Source organism: Simochromis diagramma, unplaced genomic scaffold, assembly GCF_900408965.1.
Source record: "Simochromis diagramma unplaced genomic scaffold, fSimDia1.1 OVJJ01000753.1, whole genome shotgun sequence".
NCBI classification, from domain to species: domain Eukaryota; kingdom Metazoa; phylum Chordata; class Actinopteri; order Cichliformes; family Cichlidae; genus Simochromis; species Simochromis diagramma.
In genome coordinates this window covers 6118306-6139183 of record NW_024387523.1, presented here as the reverse complement: position 1 = coordinate 6139183, position 20878 = coordinate 6118306, and the positions used below count along the sequence as shown (strand labels likewise).

Below are 20878 nucleotides of genomic sequence, written 5' to 3'. Positions count from 1 at the left end.
TGCACATGCACAGTAGCCTGCAAGGAGGGAAGAAAAAAAAAGGGTATTTGTATCTCAGTTTGGGGCAGCTTTTTAAAGAGTTTATCAGGTTTGACAAGCGATTCTATTCATGTCCGTAATAACTTATCATGCATTGACATTTATGTGCTACATAAAAATGTATAAATTAGTTATGTGTTACGAATGTGCTTATGATTTATTGAGGATTTGACCTTCATAGAAAGCGTCGTTCAGATTTTCACTGTAAACTGTTCTACTGTTTCCTTGTTGATTTTCAGGCTTGCAACAATGCATTGATTGGGTTTTTTGTGCTCTGTTTTTGTTTGTTTTTTTTCTTAAAATTCTTGTTGGTTTGATTGCCTGCTGTGGCGTGACCTTTTCTCAAACTCATCCAGAAGTTCACATCCATAAAAAACTCATTTATAGCTTGCCTCACAATTAGAAAGTGGCACCATTTCAAAGCCATCTTAGCTTCCACTAATGCTTCTTTCGGTTGTTATATCGACAAATAACTGGATGCTTGAGTTACTTTGTGCCACATTTAAATAATGTCAGTATATTTGCACAATAATCAAAGAGAATATGGTCCCAACGTTTATTACAAATCTGTTTTGTCTATTTAGAAGTGTTAATACATCAGCATCACCACTTTCCTCCCGCTGCTTTTTAGACACCTGATTTTCCTGGCTTGGAGAAAGAAGTAAAATAGTCTGGCTGGATAGGATCCCTGTGCGAAATCCCTGGTTGTGTTTTTCAGATTTATGTCATAAAATAACCCTATAAACTACCACAAACCAACCATTCACCATTCCCTGCTGTAGCTGATTTGTTATGGCTGTCTCAAGCCTTCCTGCCACAACAGCGGCTGGTATTTAGTGCCAGTATTTAGTCTGGCAATTTTCAGAAACGCTTCAGTGAGTATATTCCTTGGGGGCCAAAAGTGACATTCCAGACCTGGTGCAAACACTTTGCATGTGAAAGAAACTGAATATTCAAAAGGATGAGGATATGCATTCTCTCCCCCTTTTCTATACCAACTTGTGTAGTTCTTATCTTTTTTTTGTCTTTGCATGATTGTTTTCATATATGTAATCAGTGGGCACAGTGCTTCCTCACTTTGTGTGTCCTTATTGGCTTATTTCTGCAGAAGGAAACCTTGGAAATCTCAGGAATCTAGCACATCATTCTTCAAATTAGGCAAACTGTGCTCTGATATCTTCATATTTTCTTATTACGTATTTAATTATATAACTGCCAGGTTACATATGCTGCTAGCACTGCAGTATGTGCTTTTACATGTCTTTTTGCAAAACATTGTCTCCTGTTTCTAAAAGCAATGTTAACATCGCTCAGTTATGCAAACATTACATAGCAACTGAAACATATGGCTGTGGGCCCATAGTCAAACACACACACTGAGCTGAGGTCAGTCTCAGGCAGTAACTCATTGGTTAAGCTGCTGGGAACCTTTGTTACTCGTTTCCTCTTGTGCACCGAGCATGGCCTTATTTATGAATGTGAACACAGTTAACCTTTTGCATACGGAGACCTACATTTTGTCTGGAGAACAGCATGACAAATAGTCGAGCGTCTTCTCTATCGATCTGCTCTTTCTCTCTGGCATTCTCCCTGCCGTGACGATAACTCTCACCAACTGCTCAGCTATAGATAGAAGTAGATACTCATCTATCTGGAGTCATTTATTACAGTAATTCATTAATAAATGGCAGTCCGTCAACAAAATAGTCTTTCGATCGCTGGAATCGGAACGACTGAAACATACAGGCTTAGGAGGTATTTTTGAGGGAAAGCGAAAAGATTTTGTGGATCCTTTACGCAAACTTTGAGGACATTTTAGGGCTGGACTCAATTGCTAGACATTTGTGTCAGTAAAAAAAAAAACAGCAGCGATGCTCCCTCTTCCCTCTCTGCATATTCCACAATCTTGTTTGTGCTTATACTTCCTGTGAAAAACACAGCTGACTCCTGAAGAATGTGCCCAATTAGAGATGGAGAGTGAACTTGGGGGGGTGGGTGGATCCTCAGACATTGTGGCTGCTCATTTTTTATTCAGTTATTTATTTTCATCTGATATAACTTTTTGTACAAAGGAATTGAGCTTTAAAATTAGGGTCCTCTGGGTCAAAAAACAGCACAATATTCAGACACATAAATTTTGCTCATTGTTGGAAAACACACGGTAAAATCATGGAACATGACTCTTTACTGGTTCTCGTTTTTCATCATAATAACAAATGAAATACACCCTTAAGTAACTGTTATAACAGAGGTGCCAAACGTTTTCCTTGAAGTCTGACATCATTTGAAGATGTCATTTTGGGCTTAGAGCATTCTCATTTTGTCCTCCTCGTGGTTATGGATGCCTGTGTCTACCTACTCCCTGTCTCCAACCATCCTGTAGTCTCCACTCCCACACTGGCTAGCTTGCAAACAGACCCAGCTGGCCATAATGATGACAAATCAGCCCAAATATTTATGTCCATTGAGTTTCACTTTGGCTCTGCCCACGGCTCGTTTTCTGCTTTCTTTTACGGATCCCTCTGCGGCGGTCACAGCACTTGCAGCCAAACCATCATAATCACGCTCCACAAACACACTTTAGCCCCAGTTATGTCACCTAAACACCAGCTGACTGTTAATGTCCACAGAGGACCAAGTTTATGGTTGCCGGAGGAGTGGTATAAACATAGAAGCTTAAGCTGTCCTTGTGTAGATTTTTGTGTGGGCTTTGTGACCAACCTGTTCTCTGAAAGTGATGTGCATTGTATCTTTTATGTGGAAAAGCGTGTTTGCCTCAAACTAAACAACAATCTAAGGTGATGGAGGACCTCACTGAGATGGTTGGAAGCCTTGTGTAACTCGCAGGAAGCGGATATGTAAATAGTTTGAACAGATGAGGCTGTTTTGACTGGGAGGTTGAAATCAGAGCATTAAAAATGCGTTTAATGCATGACACAGCATTAAAATTTCAATCCGAGAGAAAGGGAAAAAGACATTTTTTGTATTTTAAATACATCATCTCGGCTGTTTTATGTATTAAAAATATTTTTGGAAGACTTTTTGAAGTGTCAGAGGTGCAGACATAATGCTGCTTTGTTTTAGGTGTATTTTTCATATTATGTGCGCTGCTGTTGCCATCTTTGCCATGAATATAGTACATGTATTGCAAATTCTGATAAAGCTTAACAGGCAGATTACTTATGTGATGTTCAACCATCAGCAAGAGTCAAATTTTCTTTCACCTGAATTGCTTCATCTTTCCCATATTTATTTGTAGTCCCCTACTCTCTTAAAAAAAAAAGTGTAAACACCTGATTTCAAAGTTATCAGCCCATTGAATGCCCGTTATCTGTCCCGTTATCACTCCCATACATATTGCAATAGGTGCCTTCGTTAGCAAGCTCAGTGGGTCGTTATCATTCTCTTTAATCAGTGATAAACACAGAGCGGCACAGATTAAGCAGACATCTAGTGGAGGTGTTCAAAAAAAAGTAAAATGTTAAACAAGTTTGCAAACATAGCTTATGACGTCTGCTTTATCTGTGGGGAACCCCACAGTGACTGAGCCGATAACGACCTCCTCGTGGGTGGAGGAGGCCACCTTCTGGTGATATGTATTGGACTGATAACACCTGATAATGGCCATTCAATAAGCTAATGACATTCAAGCTTAAAGAAATGTTCTTTTAAGTCTCGCAGCAATTCCAATTCCAGCCGTGATCTATCTCTGAGTGCCGGCTTTACAATCTGTAACGACAGCCGCGGTTTTGTTTACAATCCAGCCTTAATATTAAGCACTCTGACTCGCATCTTTTAGTATGTAGTATATATTCCTTTTTGGCCTACAGTATACCTCCCAGTATTTTTCTTTTTATTCCACTTGCAGCTAAACAGATGAGTCAGGGTTTTAAAACAGCGATGCATAAAGCATCCCTTGTTTACCTCTGTCGCTTTTGTCCCCTCTGTCAGATAACATACATGCATCCTATCTCTCACCCTTGTGGAAGATACGGGCCTGTATTTTAACCCCGGGGCTCTGTATCTAGATACATGCTTCCTGACACAACGCAACGCCGCTCGCTTATCTGGCCCAAAGTCAGAGCGAGAAAACAGAGTCAAAGAAACAAAAGGAGAGCAGAGAAGGAAAAAGAAGGTGAGAGAGATAAAAGGATAGAAACGGGAAGAGAGAACAAGGCCCATCTTCTGCTTGAAGGATGCTGTAGATGGGCCTATCAGCATATTTAAAATTAGCCCACTGCATCCTTGTCCACAGCAGTGTCGGCTTACCAGCATCCAAGTCTTTTCTCTCACTCCCTCTTCTTTTTTTTTTCTTCCTGAGAATGAGGCACACAGTTTAGTAGCGCCTAGAGAGAATCAGACGTTCAGAATTACCCCTCTACTTTAATCTGTCTTTTTCTAATTTGTTCTTTACATATACTTCCTTCCCCTTTTTCCTTGCCCTCTGGCTTTACACTTCTCTCACCCTTTGGCTCCAACTCATTTGTACCTGTAACTATATCTCTCCTCCACTTCTTCTTTCTCTCATCAGCTCTCTTTCCCCACTTGCTCTCTCCATGCCCCTGCATACAGAGCGCTCTCAGTCTTCCCTTATAGGATAGATTTTGCTATAGAATCAGCAGCATTGCATTCCCAGGTGATTCGGGAATGATTTGCTATTCACTCCTCTGGCTATGGGTTTACCTAGACAGGCACAGACAAAGAGAGAGAGCGCGAAGCACAGAAACGAGAGGAGGACAGGCAATAGCTTTTTTCCCGTCAGTCTTACAGTGTGTGTCGTGCGTGCCCCCCAACCCCACCTCCTCTTCTTTCAGCATTGAGATGCAGCTGCAGTTCTCAAAACACATGTTTAAGGGCTAAAGGTTTGGAAGCAGCTATCCAGGATGGATGGGGGATTTGTGTTCCTCCCGTGCTTAGAGGCTGCTGTGAATGCAGCCGACCGCCGAGCTAGCTGTTAGTTCTGGCAGTTTGGAAGGGATGCCTCTGGGACTATGCTTGTCTTTAAGAGTCTTTGCAGAGACTTTGCCAGCATGAATTAATGAAAAATGAGCCGAGAGGCTTTTTTCTTCAATTTAAGGAGACTGCTTGTCATTTTTTGTGGCAGCTTTTTTTCCTCTCTCTCTCTTTTCAGTTTGTGTGTGTGTGTGTGTGTGTGTGTGTGTGTGTGTGTGTGTGTGTGTGTGTGTGTGTGTGTGTGTGTGTGTGTGTGTGTGTGTGTGTGTGTGTTACTCGAGTGACTTTTTGAACACAAGCAAATACAGAAACCCAAAGAATATCAAATAGACAATAACACAAGAACATACGCATGTGCGCACCCTTTGGATGGTGACGACTGATTCCCAGTAGTGGTGTCTTGGCCATGGGGGGCTTTGGGCCGGGTTAGGCTGGTTTACTGATTTTGACAGCGTGGCCTTGTCTGGCCTAGTGCCAGTGTTGAGCTAGCTCTCGCTGGCTGCTCTGGCCTCCTATAAATCAAGGCCAATTACCACGCTAGTGTGCAGCCTCCTCTCCTCCAGTCACAGCCCTGCCCTGCGGAGTGCAGGGAGGAAGGGAGAAAGACAGGGATGGCATAAGCCTGCTTTTATTCCAATTACAGCTGTGGCTGCCCTCTGCTCTGTTCTCTATGTGTAGTCACAAAGAAGGTTTTCACACTTTTTTGATAGAAGTAAGAAGCCACTTTATCTGAACACGTAATCACCTCTAAAATCGGGACAGCCAGCATTCCAGGTGCTATCTAAAAAGGTAGCTTGTCATAGACTTTACATCACAATTAAAAAAAAAAGTAAATGTTCTGTTTTAATCCTTATTCTTTAAATCTGAAGTGCATATTTAATTTAACCTTGTACTTTATAAAGTTATTGTCTTAATTCCCTCCACTGAAAACCATTTATCTTCATTTTTTTTATTTTAGAAATTAAGTGAAAGATTAAGTGTTCCCTTATGGGTTGGTAAATTCACAAAGTGGTAAAGTTTTATAAAATATTTTAAGAAGTTGAGTCAGAATTTAAGCATTGTGTAAGCTCACTGGTTTTCACCGTCTCTCACAGTGGGACAATTTTGTTAAACACTACACAAACATGCATGTGACGCAGTGACCAAAGCAGGTTTAAGCCTTTTATAAGTCTAGCAGTGGTTTTAAAAAAAAGCATATAGCTGTGGTTTAGGGGAAAAAATGCATTGTCCTTGTGTGGGTGTGTGAATATACATCACAACGCCATGCGCCTTCAGCCTATGTAACGTAGGCTAGATTTATCATCCTCACTTAATACACTCATAAACATTCCCTGGCGTGTCACAGAGGCTGTGAACCCCCCTTCACGACTGGCTCGGTAAATTGGGCCTGTGTAAACCATTTTGCCTGTCTAAAATACAGTGCAGCAAATTGAAATCCCAAGTAAGCCTCTGTAGCGGCATGTCACAGCTGGGTAGGGAGGAGGCAGAACGGAGGTTTTTCTCATTTACCACCTGGAGGTTTTTGAAGTGTCATAACCAGCGGTTTTCTCACACCCTTCTATTTCACTCTAATTCTTTCTACCTTGCTTTATTTTTTTATTTTTCCCATCCTTTTTTTTTTCCCGCGAGTCTTCTGTTCCCTCCCCTTTTTGGTAAATTACTCTTTGCCAAGTGCTATACTCAGTCCTCATCATTCTGACACATGAGGCTAGTATTTAATATATTTGAGAAGCCTGATCTGGCGGGCTGACAGACCAAGGGTAAACAGGAGTCATGAAACTGTCCGGCAAGAAAAACAAGCCTGAATATTAACCTCTAGTGCAGCGACCAGCAGAAGCAAAGAGGGAAATGGATATAAAACAAAGAGTTTGAAACATTTGGTGCTCTGTGTGTGTGTGTGGGTGTCTGTGCTGCAGAGAAAACCAGTTGTGTCCAGGATTGTCTTGGATCCATTGCATTTAAAAGCTCACATACTGCCCCAAGATTAAACAGAAATCCTACTTAAATTACATATATGGTTCCTACACAGCACAGCAAGCTGATATTAGGATCGTCTTCATAGAAGAATGATGGAGTTACTTGAGTAATGATTCGATTTGAGGAGCTCTCGCGGAGCTTTTTCCATTTTGTTTTTACCCAACATATCTAAACTTTTACCACATTCTTCCAGATATAAAATAAAAGTAGTAAGTATTTTTAAAAATAGACAGACTGCGTTCTTCATCCCAGGGGATTCCTAGTGGATACCTTTGCATGCTGCCTTTTAACCCATCCCTGTAAGTATTAGACTGGTTTTGACCCTCCATGCCTCACTGTGTAAGATTTCAGCTTCTGACCTTAAAAAGAAAAATGAAAGCAAATCGATAAGGCGGGACACATGAATTCCAAAGAGTAAGCATGGAAGCCAAGCCTGGAGCCCGAGAAGGACAGTCAGGACTGTGTGTGTCACCATGGGGGCTAACAAAGAAGTGGGGGGAGAAAAAGCCTGAGAAAGCGAGAGAGGGGCTATTAATTAACACTGAACGCTGAAAGAGGTTCTGTCTAGTGTCTCTCGTTTGTGCTGCGAATTTGTTGGAGTCACACAGTGTGGTAATTACCATGTGTGTATTTTAAACTGCAGCGGACTAAGGGAAAAATCTAACGAGTGGACGGGGGGGACCTAAGGTGAAAGCCTCAAAGTCAAGGCTTGGACTGCAGCTGTGCATTTGAGTGAGAAAAAACAAGTCCCACAGGGCACTCGAGAGATTAAGATTCTTCTATACTGCCACAGCGTGGAAACTTGAATGACTGGAGACTAGTTTGGCTTTTTTCATTCAAGCCCATGCAACCAAGGCTACCAGAACAGCGCAAGGCAAGGTGGGGGGCGGGATTGGGGGAAGTTTAGGGAAATTTGTGTCTGTGGTGATCGGACCTGTGTGCTTGAAACTTGGATTTAAATTTCAAACTTCTTTCAACTTGGACGTCGACTCCCTAAATGTACAAAGTCATTCTGATGGTCATCATTCGTAGACCTAAAACAGTAGTTGTTTTCACTTTAATATTAAAGCTTTAATATTAACGCGCTATGAATGACTGTTCTGAAAAAGGTTGTTTCTGTGTTATCATGTGGCGCATAGGTGTGTCTGTGAGTGTGAGCGTATGCACAACGGCCGACATGTGTACAGTGTGGGTGAGTCCAGCACAGTGAGTGGCTGCCCATCAGTTCCACTAAGCTCAGCGTGGTAATTGGCCGTCTATTGATGGACGTGGCTCCCTCTTCACGCTCCAGGGACCCCGGCTCTTTGTCTGAGGAGTGGGAGGCGACACGCTGGCATGGCACACACGCTTAAAATAGCACATCAAATCAGCCATGCTCCGCCAGTCACTGCTAACTTTAGGGGCAGATTGGAGGGCTAATGTGTGTGTGTCTGTGTGCGTGTAGGTGTATGTGCGTGGATATGTGGGGGGGTTTTACAGCATGGAATGAGGTCTTGAGCTTCTCTCTAGGGAAGATAAGGGTTAACGTGGTTAACTGGAGCTGGTGGTGGTATTTAGTCATGTCCCCCTCGTTCCCTGACCATTTTTCTCTCCTCCCTTTCATTCATCACTCACTCACTTTATTGCAGTGTGGTTTCTTTCGCTCTTCTTCCGTCTCACTTCCTTCCTCGCTCTCTTTTAGTGTTTCTCCCTCGCTTTTTGTCTCTGTGTCTCTGTTCATGCCCGCAGGGCCCCGGCTCTCTCTCTGTCACTATGTGCAGTGTCCCTGCAATAGAGATATAAATGGGCTGTGAGCGGGGGGCCCTGACTCCTATACCATAAATCTATGCTAACAGCACAACAAGCACGTAAGGAAAGCAGGAGATGGGAAAGGCAAGGAGAAAAAAACAAATGGAGGGGTTGGGGCATCATAATTCTAATACATTTTGAATACATTTTGTGAGATGGAGATTAAACTGAAAATTTCATTCATATTGAGATGCTTATAAAATAGGCTGTACTGGATTATTGCATCAGGATCTCACACCCTCTGAGGTGTAAATTGTTTCGCAGTGTAATGAAATTGGTTTTGAGGGTATTAGTAGAAAGCAGGAAGTTGCCATCATTTAAAACTGTTCATAAGCTGCTAGGAGCCTCGTGAACTCTAATATCAGAGAGTCACCTTGGTGAAATGTTTATTTAAGATGCAAAATGAAGAAATGTTTGTCCCCTCGACTCCAGTTGCATATGCGCAAAAAGCCCAGAAAGTTACAAAACCAGATATAATCTATTGCTTTATTAAGCAGGAAGGTGACAAAAGTTTGAAAGAAGCGAAGCACTTTTCCTGTCATTGTGTAGACCTTTTTATTTCTCTACGTGAAGATGTTTTCCTCGCAGTATTATTATTTGAGGCTAAGGTTGCTTTCTTGAAACTTTCACTTGCGTTCTCCTGGGTTTTCATCTCGTAGTGACCCTGCTCGCTTCTCCTCGCCGCTTCACAGCTGCCCCAAAATGTCTCGTCTCGCGATTGCGGGGACATTGTGCTGGCAGTGCCTGCTGTTTCTTCAAATGAAACATTTTGAACTCTCTCTCACACATTTTCTGCTCCTGTCTAAGAAATGTTTTCACACCTCACTTCTCATTGTCTTTTAAAGCTGCTGTAAACATCAGAACAGTAGGATTACGGCTGGATGATGTGTCAAAATTTTCCAGTCGCCCACCCTCAGTCCAACAACCAATGATCACACACGCATTTTTTAAAAAAACAATCCCCTGCTGAAAAAAGAGAAACTTTGCTGTGTGGTTGTTTTTATTCATTGGTTTTTACTGGCAACAGCTGAACACCTTGAAATGCATTTTGCCATCTCTCTTTAATAATGACATGCAGGAGGTCACTCTCTTAGTTTCTTTATAAATTTTGGGGAGGCCAGAAGTTTCAAAGAGAGGGACTCACACACAGTAACATGAATACGAATCCATACCAGCTGCTAAAATGAGAACCAGAGAAGCTTTGACAGAGACATTCCCCACTAAGGTTGCCATCACTTCCCCATTCCTTTAAGCAAATACGCGTTTGCTGCCATATTCTTGTTCATAATCATGCTCTGAGAATCTTTAAATGCTTTGACTCTGCCTGCCGTCTTAAAATGAAACCTTGTATTGACTTGCTTTCTCTTTACCTTCTCTTTCCAGCAGCCCTATGCTCCACCCCCTCATCCCATGGCTCCTCCCAGCCCCAGCACCAACAGCTGCAGCCAGGGAGGGGCGGAGCAGCTGAGTAAGACCAACCTGTACATTCGAGGCCTGCCACCTGGGACCACCGACCAGGATCTCATCAAACTCTGCCAACCGTGAGTACTGGGAACGATCGTCATTAAATACAATGGTTATACTGTAATTCTTGCCAATAGTATAAATATTTCTTTCATTTACATAATTGTGTGCCGCTCTTGGCCACGCTGTGCTTGTCAAGCATTTATCAGAACAGGTGTACGTTATAGATACACATATGTATCCTTCGATTTTTTTTACCATATGCGCCATTTATGAAAACAAAACAAAGACAAAACATACCCCAGTACAAACTGGTGATTTTTGTCTTTTTTATTTTGTTGGAGTCCTGCAAAGAAATCTAAGCACACATTTACTGTGTCCATAGGAATTAAGAGGCTTAGCAGCAGCGGCCACCTCTGTAAGAGCAGTAGTTTTGGCAGTTTGCTGGTCTGGAGCATTTAGGTGCATCAAAACATCACACCAACTGTCAAGAACAGTGATTGAGAAATAATGCTTTGGTGTTGTTCTGTAACTACAGGACCTGGGCGCCATGAGTTGACCATGAACTCCTCTGTACACCAAAATATTCTTGATTCAAATACGAGGCCATTTGTCTGACAGCTAAATCTCGTCCCAAATTTAATCATTCATCAGAACAATGATCCCAAACACTGCAGCAAATCTAAAATAAAATGCTAAAAATGGCTCCGACTTTGAGGTCCAAGTCCAGACCTCAACCTGATTGAAATGCTGTGGTTGGACCTTAAGAGAGCTGTACATGAGCAACCGTGGGAATCTGATGATGTTAAACAGAAAACGATTTCTTCAAGATATTACTGCTAAAGATGATTCTACAAGCTAGTGAATCACGGCGTGCGTTTAGTTTTGTCAATATCCCAGTTGAAACTGTCATCTTTTAAAAAGATATAATACAACATAAACACGTATAGGTATCCTGAAGAGAATTTATACTAGCTGCAAATCCCAGACATACACCATTAGAACATTGTACTAATGGCTAGCTACCAGTTATAGTTAACCCGCCTAGAATACAGGTAATTTTTACTGTGTTTGCTGGATAATCACTCACCTGTTTAACTAGATTAAAAAAATGTCTGTTTCCTCTTTTTAATGAAAAAAATATGCATGGCGTCTGTGCTTTCAAGGACCTAATAAAGATTCCGTATCTATGTTTCTCGATGTATTTGAAAAAAATATTGTGAGATATTCAAGGTAGAATGCAGGCCACAACTCGATTATTTGTCATGTAGCAATAAATCCGATCTGTATTCTACATACAGCAAACAGTGTCTTTTTTCACAGGATGACACATGCTTAGACCCAAGCATAGCTGGTTGATAAGCATAGCTGTGCCTGTGTACACAAATGATGCAATCAAACCAAAAAAAATCACCTCTAAGAAGAAAATTACAGGCTTGAAATCGGGTCCATGCACACCCCATTAAACTGCAACCAACTCGGTGTCTTTTGGTGTCACACACACACACACACACACACACACACACACACACACAAAGGTACTCATAAAGCTCTGCCAAATGTTCTTGATAGAGGAAACACACAGACACACACACCTGCTTGCACACAGCTCAATAAGGCCTAATAAAGCCTAGATTGGACCACCTCCCCAAGGAATCACAGACCAAGACCTCATCAAGCTGTAACACACAGCCACACGGGCTTTCTTTTTCTCTGTGTCTCACACAGTCACAGACACACACACACACACATAGACACACACAAGCAGCTTTGTTCAGCTTCATTAAACCCTTTTCACTTCTGAAATGGTGAAAAGGGGGTCAAGATCATTAATGGAGACAAGGCCGGCAGATTGTGAAATACAGGCCATGAGCGAGTCTGTCTGGTTGCATAACCTTTTCTTGGACATATTTTCAGAAATGTCCTGGTCAAACTTGGCCAATTATTCAATGATCCTTTGGAGAAAGGAACATGCTGTCCAGTGTGTTTGGTAATCTTCCCAGCAGCCATGTCATAAGTCATGCATTTATTCTTGAAACTGACCCATCGAGATTCCATTAGGCTGAGAGGCGGCCCGATAAGATTTGGAAAAGCACTCAGCATTTTGACATTGGATATCTCCTGCTTTAGCTCTTGCATTCACCCAGTTGTACAGAGTTGGACAGTTTCAATTTCATTTCTAATTCCATGTGATCTTGAATATTTTGAGCATAACTGTTTGGAAGGGCAAACCATGTCGGAGCTTATGTAAAATACCCAGGGAGCGTGCATGTTTGTGAATGTAGATTTGCATTCTAATATATAGCTTTTCTCCACTGTGTTATGAAAATCCACTGACTTTTTGTTACAGCTCGGATCTGCCGTGCTGTCCTCTAGTGGCTGTCCTCTCTTTAAATGCATTTACTCTGCTACCTTCTGCCTCTTTTCTTACATCTACCGTCTTTCACACTTTGTGTATCGCCTGCCTAGAAGCCCCCAAGGTTGCCCGGGGTGTGCTGTGCCAGTGAAAATTCAATGCCACTGAAACTTTAATTAGCCAGACTGTGTTTCAGTGGCAGGCGGGTGGCAGCATTGTAGAAAAGGTCATGCGACTCTTCTGCAGTCTGCGGCACCCTGGGTTCCCCTCAGGTTTTATTCCCCCCCACATGCCCAGTCCCCCTTCAGCACAAAACACCTCCTTTCCTGGCCGTCGGCCCCATCAGCTCTCCCGGGGAGCCTCTGTGTTAAACATAAATGCTCGCTAAATTTGGCACTGTACGTTTAGGAGAGTAAACTGTGGGTGACTTTCAGTCATGTTAGCCGGCCTAACTGTCGTGCTCTTATGTGTGTACACGGCATCCTGTATCGACCCTCGTGAGTGCTGGAAGTGAGACGGGTCAAAGATGATTTTTAGGTCGGCGTTTGTAGCGTCACACACAAAGCAGCTCTTCCCACCCTGGTTCACATCTAGCTCAGAAGCAAACACGCTGCCGCCAAAGTGATGCATTCTTGACACCGAGCCATATCGTAGCTGCTGATTGGAGGCTGCTGAATGCGCCTGAGAGATGCCAGAAAAATAAATGCCTTGTGGTTTTTTACCCCGTTCTTGTGAACTCTAATATTTTATTACCAAGATCCTGTCTTTGAGAGCCAGTAACCTTCATCAAGTTCTCTCTCCCAAAATTATGTTCTCATTTAAAATGCAAAAACACAGAGGGATTTAATTTTGTGATTTGCACAAATATATAGAGTCATATAATATTCATATTTCCAAAGTGTTTAATTTACTGATTGCTGATTTAAAGACATATCTCTATCTTTGAAGACAACACTGTGAATTACAATATTGCAGAATGACTGTTATCTATGCAGTAAAAACCTATAGTGTGCAAAATGAGGGTTTGGGCATTCAGCAGCAGTGGCATGCTTTCTCTATATAGTGACAGCATTGGATCGTTGTTGGTGCCATTTGTAGTTCTGTTTTGGTAATACTGGCATTCAAATGGTGACTGTACTCACCATTGTGTTTATGCAGATGATTAGAGACGGTTACAGATATGATATGGTTTCCTTGTTCTCCCCTCAGCTCTACGTACTCTAAAAACCAAGACTGAAATTGCAGAGACACAAGTATACAGTTAAAAACAACTGAGGATGCAGTTATTGCAGATGCTAAAGCCAACATTTCTTTTCGTTCAGCTACCTCGTTCAACCTTTTTTGTTCCTGGGAGTAAGAATACCAAAGTTCGCACAACGGTTGGAGTTACATGCTGTTAGATTCGGGTGGGTGCCTAATCTGTTTTATTCAGCTGGCTCGGTGTTGGGTCCTCCACAGCCGTCAGCCTAATATATGGGTGTAGGGAAGAGGCCAAAGGAGCGAAGTGGGGATTTGTTGGCTGAACACTCTGATAGTGAGAGGCCTTCCTTTTTTTTTGCCTGGCTAGCAGAGTGGATGGATAGATGGATGAAGAAACTCAGAGAAGGAATAGCTGTTATTGTGAGAAAAATTCTTTGGCCTAGCCACCAATGTTGAGGCAGTAGGCCAACCATAAGCCCAATACCAACCAACCCAACCAACAAAGCAAGCGCATACCCCCCCAAATCACTTTGGGGTAAACCCGTTTAACCAGCATCCACATTTTTCTTGTTTGTGCTCTCCACCCCGGGCGATGATTAGAAATAGAGGAAGGAGGTAGCTGAAAGAAAGGAATTTCTTCATGAGGTTCTACACCTGGAATAACAAGTAGAAAACTGGAGGTATTTTACCTGCCAGCCAAACCCTTGAAAACTGTTTTTCCTTGTTTCTTGTCCCCTTTTCTTCCCCTATTTCTCATTTCGGTTCTCCTCACTCAATTTCAGTCCTGGCCGAACAGCTGTGCCCTCAGTTGCAGTGGGTTTCGCATCCGTGGACTGGCCTGATCTCACAAATAGTCAGCCAAATCAAGAGCTAATCACCACCAATTGCTCAAATAACCTTTCTCGTGTGTGCTGAGGGAATGGTGGAGGGAGACCTAGAGAGGGGAAATGGAGGGAGAGAGGCATGAGATATGCTAAGCACAGGAGGTGAGGGGGAGAGAAGGGAGGGGTGACCCTGGGACCACCTGTTTTTTATGGAGCAGAGACTCAGGCACTCAGTGCCACATTATCCAAAATGACTCTCTGAGGTCCAGTGTTGACATTAGCTGCTTAGCCATCAGAGCTTGCCTGTCCCATGGCTCCATTTCAAAAAACTGACAGAGGGGAGAATAAGTGTGACCAAGGGCTCTGCAGTCCAGCTTCAAAGTCTCAAATTTACCATCACGTCACCCGCAGTACATCTGCATTTAAGCCAGAGAAAAACACTGGCAGATAATATCTTGTTTTTTTATATTAGGCCAATGAGTAGCAGGAATTTGCATTACAAAAAGAAACTCAAGCATCAAACAACATGGATAGCATTTCAAGGTATGTTGTCACTAGGTTTTATGGACTCTAAAATGTCTATATTTGTATCTGTCTCCTTAATAGTCTGTCTTCTTAATTCATTTTTCCCCCTTGAATTGTAAGTGTCTCTTTTCACTTTTCCACCTATCCACCTGCCTCAACTCCTGCCCCTCTTCTGCTCTGTCTTTGCCCCCAGCACACCATCCTCTCGTCTTTCTGCAGGGTCAGGGTGTGCGTCACTCAGGGTACAAAGAGATAGTGATGTTTAACCTCTGAAAAGCAGTGACACAACCACAGGAATGCCTAAACTACTCCTACACCTACAGCTTCAAATTGAGTAGAAGCATCTGCTATTCTTGGAACTAGAATCCTTCACACCCACTTTTTCTGTCTCTCTTCCTCTTTCTCTCTGTAACACTCTATTCCGCCTCTCCAACTTCTTTTCCCTTTCATTCTCGTTCGCTTGCTAACATCTCTTTATCATGTTAAACCCTCCACTTCTCTGCTCCGGCACAAGTGACACAATCATTTTACTGGCCAAGCCAAACTGGCTAAAATACTACACCTCCTTCCTTCCTGAACATCAATTTTAGAGCGAGGGCGAGCAGAGAAGTTGATTTGGCCTTAGGCTGTATTTTTGAATTATTTATACTCCCATTACTGTATACATGACACATAGACTGTTTGCCTATTTAGAAGCTGAAAAGATCTCCTCTTCCAGTTTTACACAACAGCTGACACTTTCAGCAGAGTTATTTTCTTAAATAGCGTTTTAGTAAGACTTTAGATTCAGATGCATTTAGGTTAACAGAAAATGCCTTCTCAAAAAATGTCTGGTTTTCTCTAGCTGCACTTCACTTCAGTTTAAGTATACCAGCAACCACAGCAACAGTGTAGCCATTGCCCGTCTCCACACGCTGCATTGCCTTTTATCTGAATCCAGCTGTACAGGGCGAGAGAGTTTTTAAGCTCCAGCAGAAGCAGCAACAGGGTCAGTTGTACAAAAAGACTGATTGACGTAAGGGACAAAACCTGAGATCTCTGGACTCTGCTTCGTCCTACCTCTTTCTTTTCTCCTTTTCACTCTGCTGACTTTCCTTTTGAAGCAATATCTAGAAAGCAGAAGCCGCACCAGCACAGATGAGATGTGTTCATTTGTGCGTGTCAGACAGCAGTGCACGGCATGTGGGTTTGACAGGTTGGACACTTCCAAACAAACACAGGCAATTCTGCAAGGCTGGCTCTGAAGAAGGCCAGCGTACGTGTGTGTGTGTGAGAGAGCTGGAGAGAGGGAGAAATGGTAACTAGCAACACTCAGGTTAATGCCTCCTGTTGCTACTTACTGTTGCCCTTGTCTGTTCTTGATGCACACTGTCAGTCAACACAAACTACCTGCTTGTTTTTTGATTTTCCCAGGCTCAGATCTGGATTTGTGCATCTGGTTTTTGGTGCACATTCTTTCTGCTCCAGTATTTTTAACTCTCAGGCTTTGAAGAGTGCATTCAACTGAACAGGGCACTTGCCAAAGAGTTAAATTAGAAGTTTAATATGATACTTAAATGTATATTTTAATTATGGAGGTTAAATTTACTCCTCTGCAAACACTTGCCAACGACATGCTGAGCAGTATTTAAAACAGGATAGAAGTGGGGCGGCAAGCACTCGCCAACCATTTGGAGAATACATATTTTTCAATACTTCAGTTACGTTTGCATAAAAGTCATAAACAACGGTAATCAGTAGAGTAGCTCTGTCCACAGCTACCCCCCTCAAAAAAAAGTTTGCTAATTGACCTTTTGTTTCTTTAATTTAAACAAAAAAGAGTGTACATGAATAAAATATGAAAAAACATCTTGATAGTCAAACCCCTGCCAAGGCAACTCTCTCAGCAGTATTTTCTTGTTAGGGAATAGTATTTTGTTTTCTTTGTTCTAAATAATAATGTTTTAATTATGTGGCTGTAGTTTAAATGTATTTTAATGGATTGTTAATGTGACCCCATTCAACACCCCTACAAAGTTTCATCAGAATTTATTCAAAACTTCTTTGTATAAGAACTTTGCAGACAGAAAGATGATATGCATGCACACACCCAAACGCTGCCAAAAATACAGGGAGTGCAGAATTATTAGGCAAATGAGTATTTTGTCCACATCATCCTCTTCATGCATGTTGTCTTACTCCAAGCTGTATAGGCTCGAAAGCCTACTACCAATTAAGCATATTAGGTGATGTGCATCTCTGTAATGAGAAGGGGTGTGGTCTAATGACATCAACACCCTATATCAGGTGTGCATAATTATTAGGCAACGTCCTTTCCTTTGGCAAAATGAGTCAAAAGAAGGACTTGACAGGCTCAGAAAAGTCAAAAATAGTGAGATATCTTGCAGAGGGATGCAGCAGTCTCAAAATTGCAAAGCTTCTGAAGCGTGATCATCGAACAATCAAGCGTTTCATTCAAAATAGTCAACAGGGTCGCAAGAAGCGTGTGGAAAAACCAAGGCGCAAAATAACTGCCCATGAACTGAGAAAAGTCAAGCGTGCAGCTGCCAAGATGCCACTTGCCACCAGTTTGGCCATATTTCAGAGCTGCAACATCACTGGAGTGCCCAAAAGCACAAGGTGTGCAATACTCAGAGACATGGCCAAGGTAAGAAAGGCTGAAAGACGACCACCACTGAACAAGACACACAAGCTGAAGCGTCAAGACTGGGCCAAGAAATATCTCAAGACTGATTTTTCTAAGGTTTTATGGACTGATGAAATGAGAGTGAGTCTTGATGGGCCAGATGGATGGGCCCGTGGCTGGATTGGTAAAGGGCAGAGAGCTCCAGTCCGACTCAGACGCCAGCAAGGTGGAGGTGGAGTACTGGTTTGGGCTGGTATCATCAAAGATGAGCTTGTGGGGCCTTTTCGGGTTGAGGATGGAGTCAAGCTCAACTCCCAGTCCTACTGCCAGCTTCTGGAAGACACCTTCTTCAAGCAGTGGTACAGGAAGAAGTCTGCATCCTTCAAGAAAAACATGATTTTCATGCAGGACAATGCTCCATCACACGCATCCAAGTACTCCACAGCGTGGCTGGCAAGAAAGGGTATAAAAGAAGAAAAACTAATGACATGGCCTCCTTGTTCACCTGATCTGAACCCCATTGAGAACCTGTAGTCCATCATCAAATTTGAGATTTACAAGGAGGGAAAACAGTACACCTCTCTGAACAGTGTCTGGGAGGCTGTGGTTGCTGCTGCACGCAATGTTGATGGTGAACAGATCAAAACACTGACAGAATCCATGGATGGTCAGGCTTTTGAGTGGTCCTTGCAAAAGAAGGTGGCTATATTGGTCGCTGATTTGTTTTTGTTTTGTTTTTGAACTGTCAGAAAATGTATTTTGTGGAATGTGGAGATGTTATTATGGTTTCACTGGTAAAATATAACTGTGGGTAGTGACCGAAAGAACGAGTCGCGGATACAAGCGGCAGAAATGAGCTTTCTCGAGGTGTGCTGGCCTATCCCTTAGAGATAGGTGAGAAGTTCGGCCATCCTGGAGGGGCCGCAGAGTAGAGCAGCTGCTGCTCCAATCGAAAGGAGACAGCTTAGGTTGGTTCGGGCATCTTACAAGGATGCCCAATGCCCTGGGGCGCCTCCTGGGTGAGGTGTTCCAGGCATGTCCACCGGGAGGGAGGGCCCCGGGGAAGACGCCAGGACACGCTGGAGAGATATATCTCTCGGCTGGCCTGGGAACGCCTTGGTAATTCCCCGGATAAGCTGGAGGAGGTGGGCTGGGGAGAGAGAGGTCCCCCGATAAGCGGATGAAGATGGATGGATGGATGGATGGATGGTAAAAATAAATAATTGAAATGGGTATATATTTGTTTTTTGTTAAGTTGCCTAATAATTATGCACAGTAATAGTCACCTGCACACACAGATATCCCCCTAAAATAACTAAAACTAAAAACAAACTAAAAACTACTTCCAAAAACATTCAGCTTTGATATTAATGAGTTTTTTGGGTTCATTGAGAACATGGTTGTTGTTCAATAATAAAATTATTCCTCAAAAATACAACTTGCCTAATAATTCTGCACTCCCTGTATAACCTCCTTGGCAGAAGTAACTTGTCTTAACTAAAGTGTTTGATGTCCAGAGGTGGTTGACTGCCTTGCCTTTAGCTTAACCTACATTTATGAATCCAAGATTACACTATGATGTGCTACCAGTTCATCACAATCAAGTGTTTTATAACCGTGGAACAACCCTTCAGAATACATCAAGTTATTTTTTGTTTGGCACTCTTAACCACTGGCTTTATACCAAAGTTTTGCACTGGCATACTCAACTACAGTCCTAAATATCTTCTTTTTTTTTTCTTTTTACTAAAAGTGTGTCCCCTGAGCAAAAACTTTCACACTTTACATGCAACTTTAAAAGCGCTTATACAATATTTTTTAAAATTCAAAGAACTTATTCTTTTATTCCTCTTCCTGCCGTTATAAATCAAATCTATGTGAATTACTTTTGCAAAGAACAGCAGGTAGAATTAATAAGTATCAAAGGCTGGTAAATGAATTCCATTTATCCTGAAATATATAATTTTTTGCAAAATTTTGAAATTTATGTCAATTTAATATTAGAAAAAAGGTAGGGGAATGATTATTCATGAGAAAGTTGCACAGCAAGACATAAATGGAATGCTGCTGGATTCAATTCAGCACGCTGATCCAGTCTCATCCAAAATGACACAGAGTAAATTGTGGGAACAATTTTCCCAGTGGAACCTCTACGAGCTGATCTGAATTTTAAAACATTCCTTTATTGAACATCCCTTAATGTGAAAATGAATTGTTTTAAATTTAACTCTGTAACAATGAATTCTGAACATATGCTAAAACTTTTAAATTACCTCCTTTTCCTTTATAAATTACCTCACTGGCGCCCGGCAGCTTCATTTCTGCTTGCAGCTATAATCCATTCTTATTATTGAGGGAGGTGAGTAAGTTTGAATGTTTCTAATCAACTTGTCATCCATTTTAGACTTGCCAGTTCATTAAAAAATAAAATCCCATCAGTAACAGAAATGGGCAAAAAAGTTAAATCACAATGGTTGATGACAGCCAGTGACCACAGCCAACTTCAGCAGATGGGTATGATGACATACGCTGGCCAAACACTTTAGCTCCGTTCTGTTGAAAATGAATGGACTTTATCATTATGTTGTTTTTCGTCTAACAAATTATGAAGTTCTATTACCTTATGATGCCTGATTGTTAGATGTTGTGTACTACTGCCAGTTTGTTATTGCCCAAAGAATGTGACATTTGTAGAAGCAGGAGAAAAAAAGCAAAGAAAAAACACTACAAACAGCCAGATTACCTTCCATTCCAACATCCTTCCTGCATTTAGAGCTGTTAAGGGTTCGGTAGGAAACATTCGCCAGTTTACTGCAAACCCGCCAACAAAACTCTGGGGAATCCCGGCACCTAAAAAAAAAAAAAAAAAAAATTAAGTGACTCTGCCAAGAAAAAGATTGACTGCTGAAGCCAGAAGAGGAATTATCCAATTTGTTGAAGCTTTTTTGATTTATCGCTTCTCATCCTTGCCAGCGCAGTGTTTTGATGTTTAAATTTTGTAGTCTTTGTTTTTCTGAATGATTTTTTTGACATTGTTTTCATTTAATAAGCGTATTGAATCAATGTTATACTGTATAGATGGAGAGGGTAAAATGCACATTGTATCTGCTTAAGGCAAAAAAAAAA

At 41.9% G+C, this 20878-nt stretch overlaps 1 protein-coding gene and 1 long non-coding RNA gene across 10 annotated transcripts in view; both read left to right on the top strand.

Moving 5' to 3' along the window:
- LOC120726440 overlaps window positions 1–6939 on the top strand; it is a 32691-nt gene extending 25752 nt beyond the window's left edge. The window contains exons 2-3 of the long non-coding RNA XR_005694322.1: window positions 6162–6168; window positions 6929–6939. This is a non-coding gene — a long non-coding RNA (uncharacterized LOC120726440). The remainder of the gene's footprint in view (window positions 1–6161; window positions 6169–6928) is intronic.
- LOC120726439 (RNA-binding motif, single-stranded-interacting protein 3-like) overlaps window positions 1–20878 on the top strand; it is a 289992-nt gene that overhangs the window by 115534 nt on the left and 153580 nt on the right. For 7 of the 9 annotated variants that reach the window (XM_040020028.1, XM_040020031.1, XM_040020027.1 and 4 more), the window contains one exon: window positions 10141–10298. In XM_040020028.1, the coding sequence (XP_039875962.1) occupies window positions 10141–10298 (158 nt within the window). The remainder of the gene's footprint in view (window positions 1–10140; window positions 10299–20878) is intronic. The other 2 variants (XM_040020026.1, XM_040020034.1) reach the window with 1 other exon arrangement.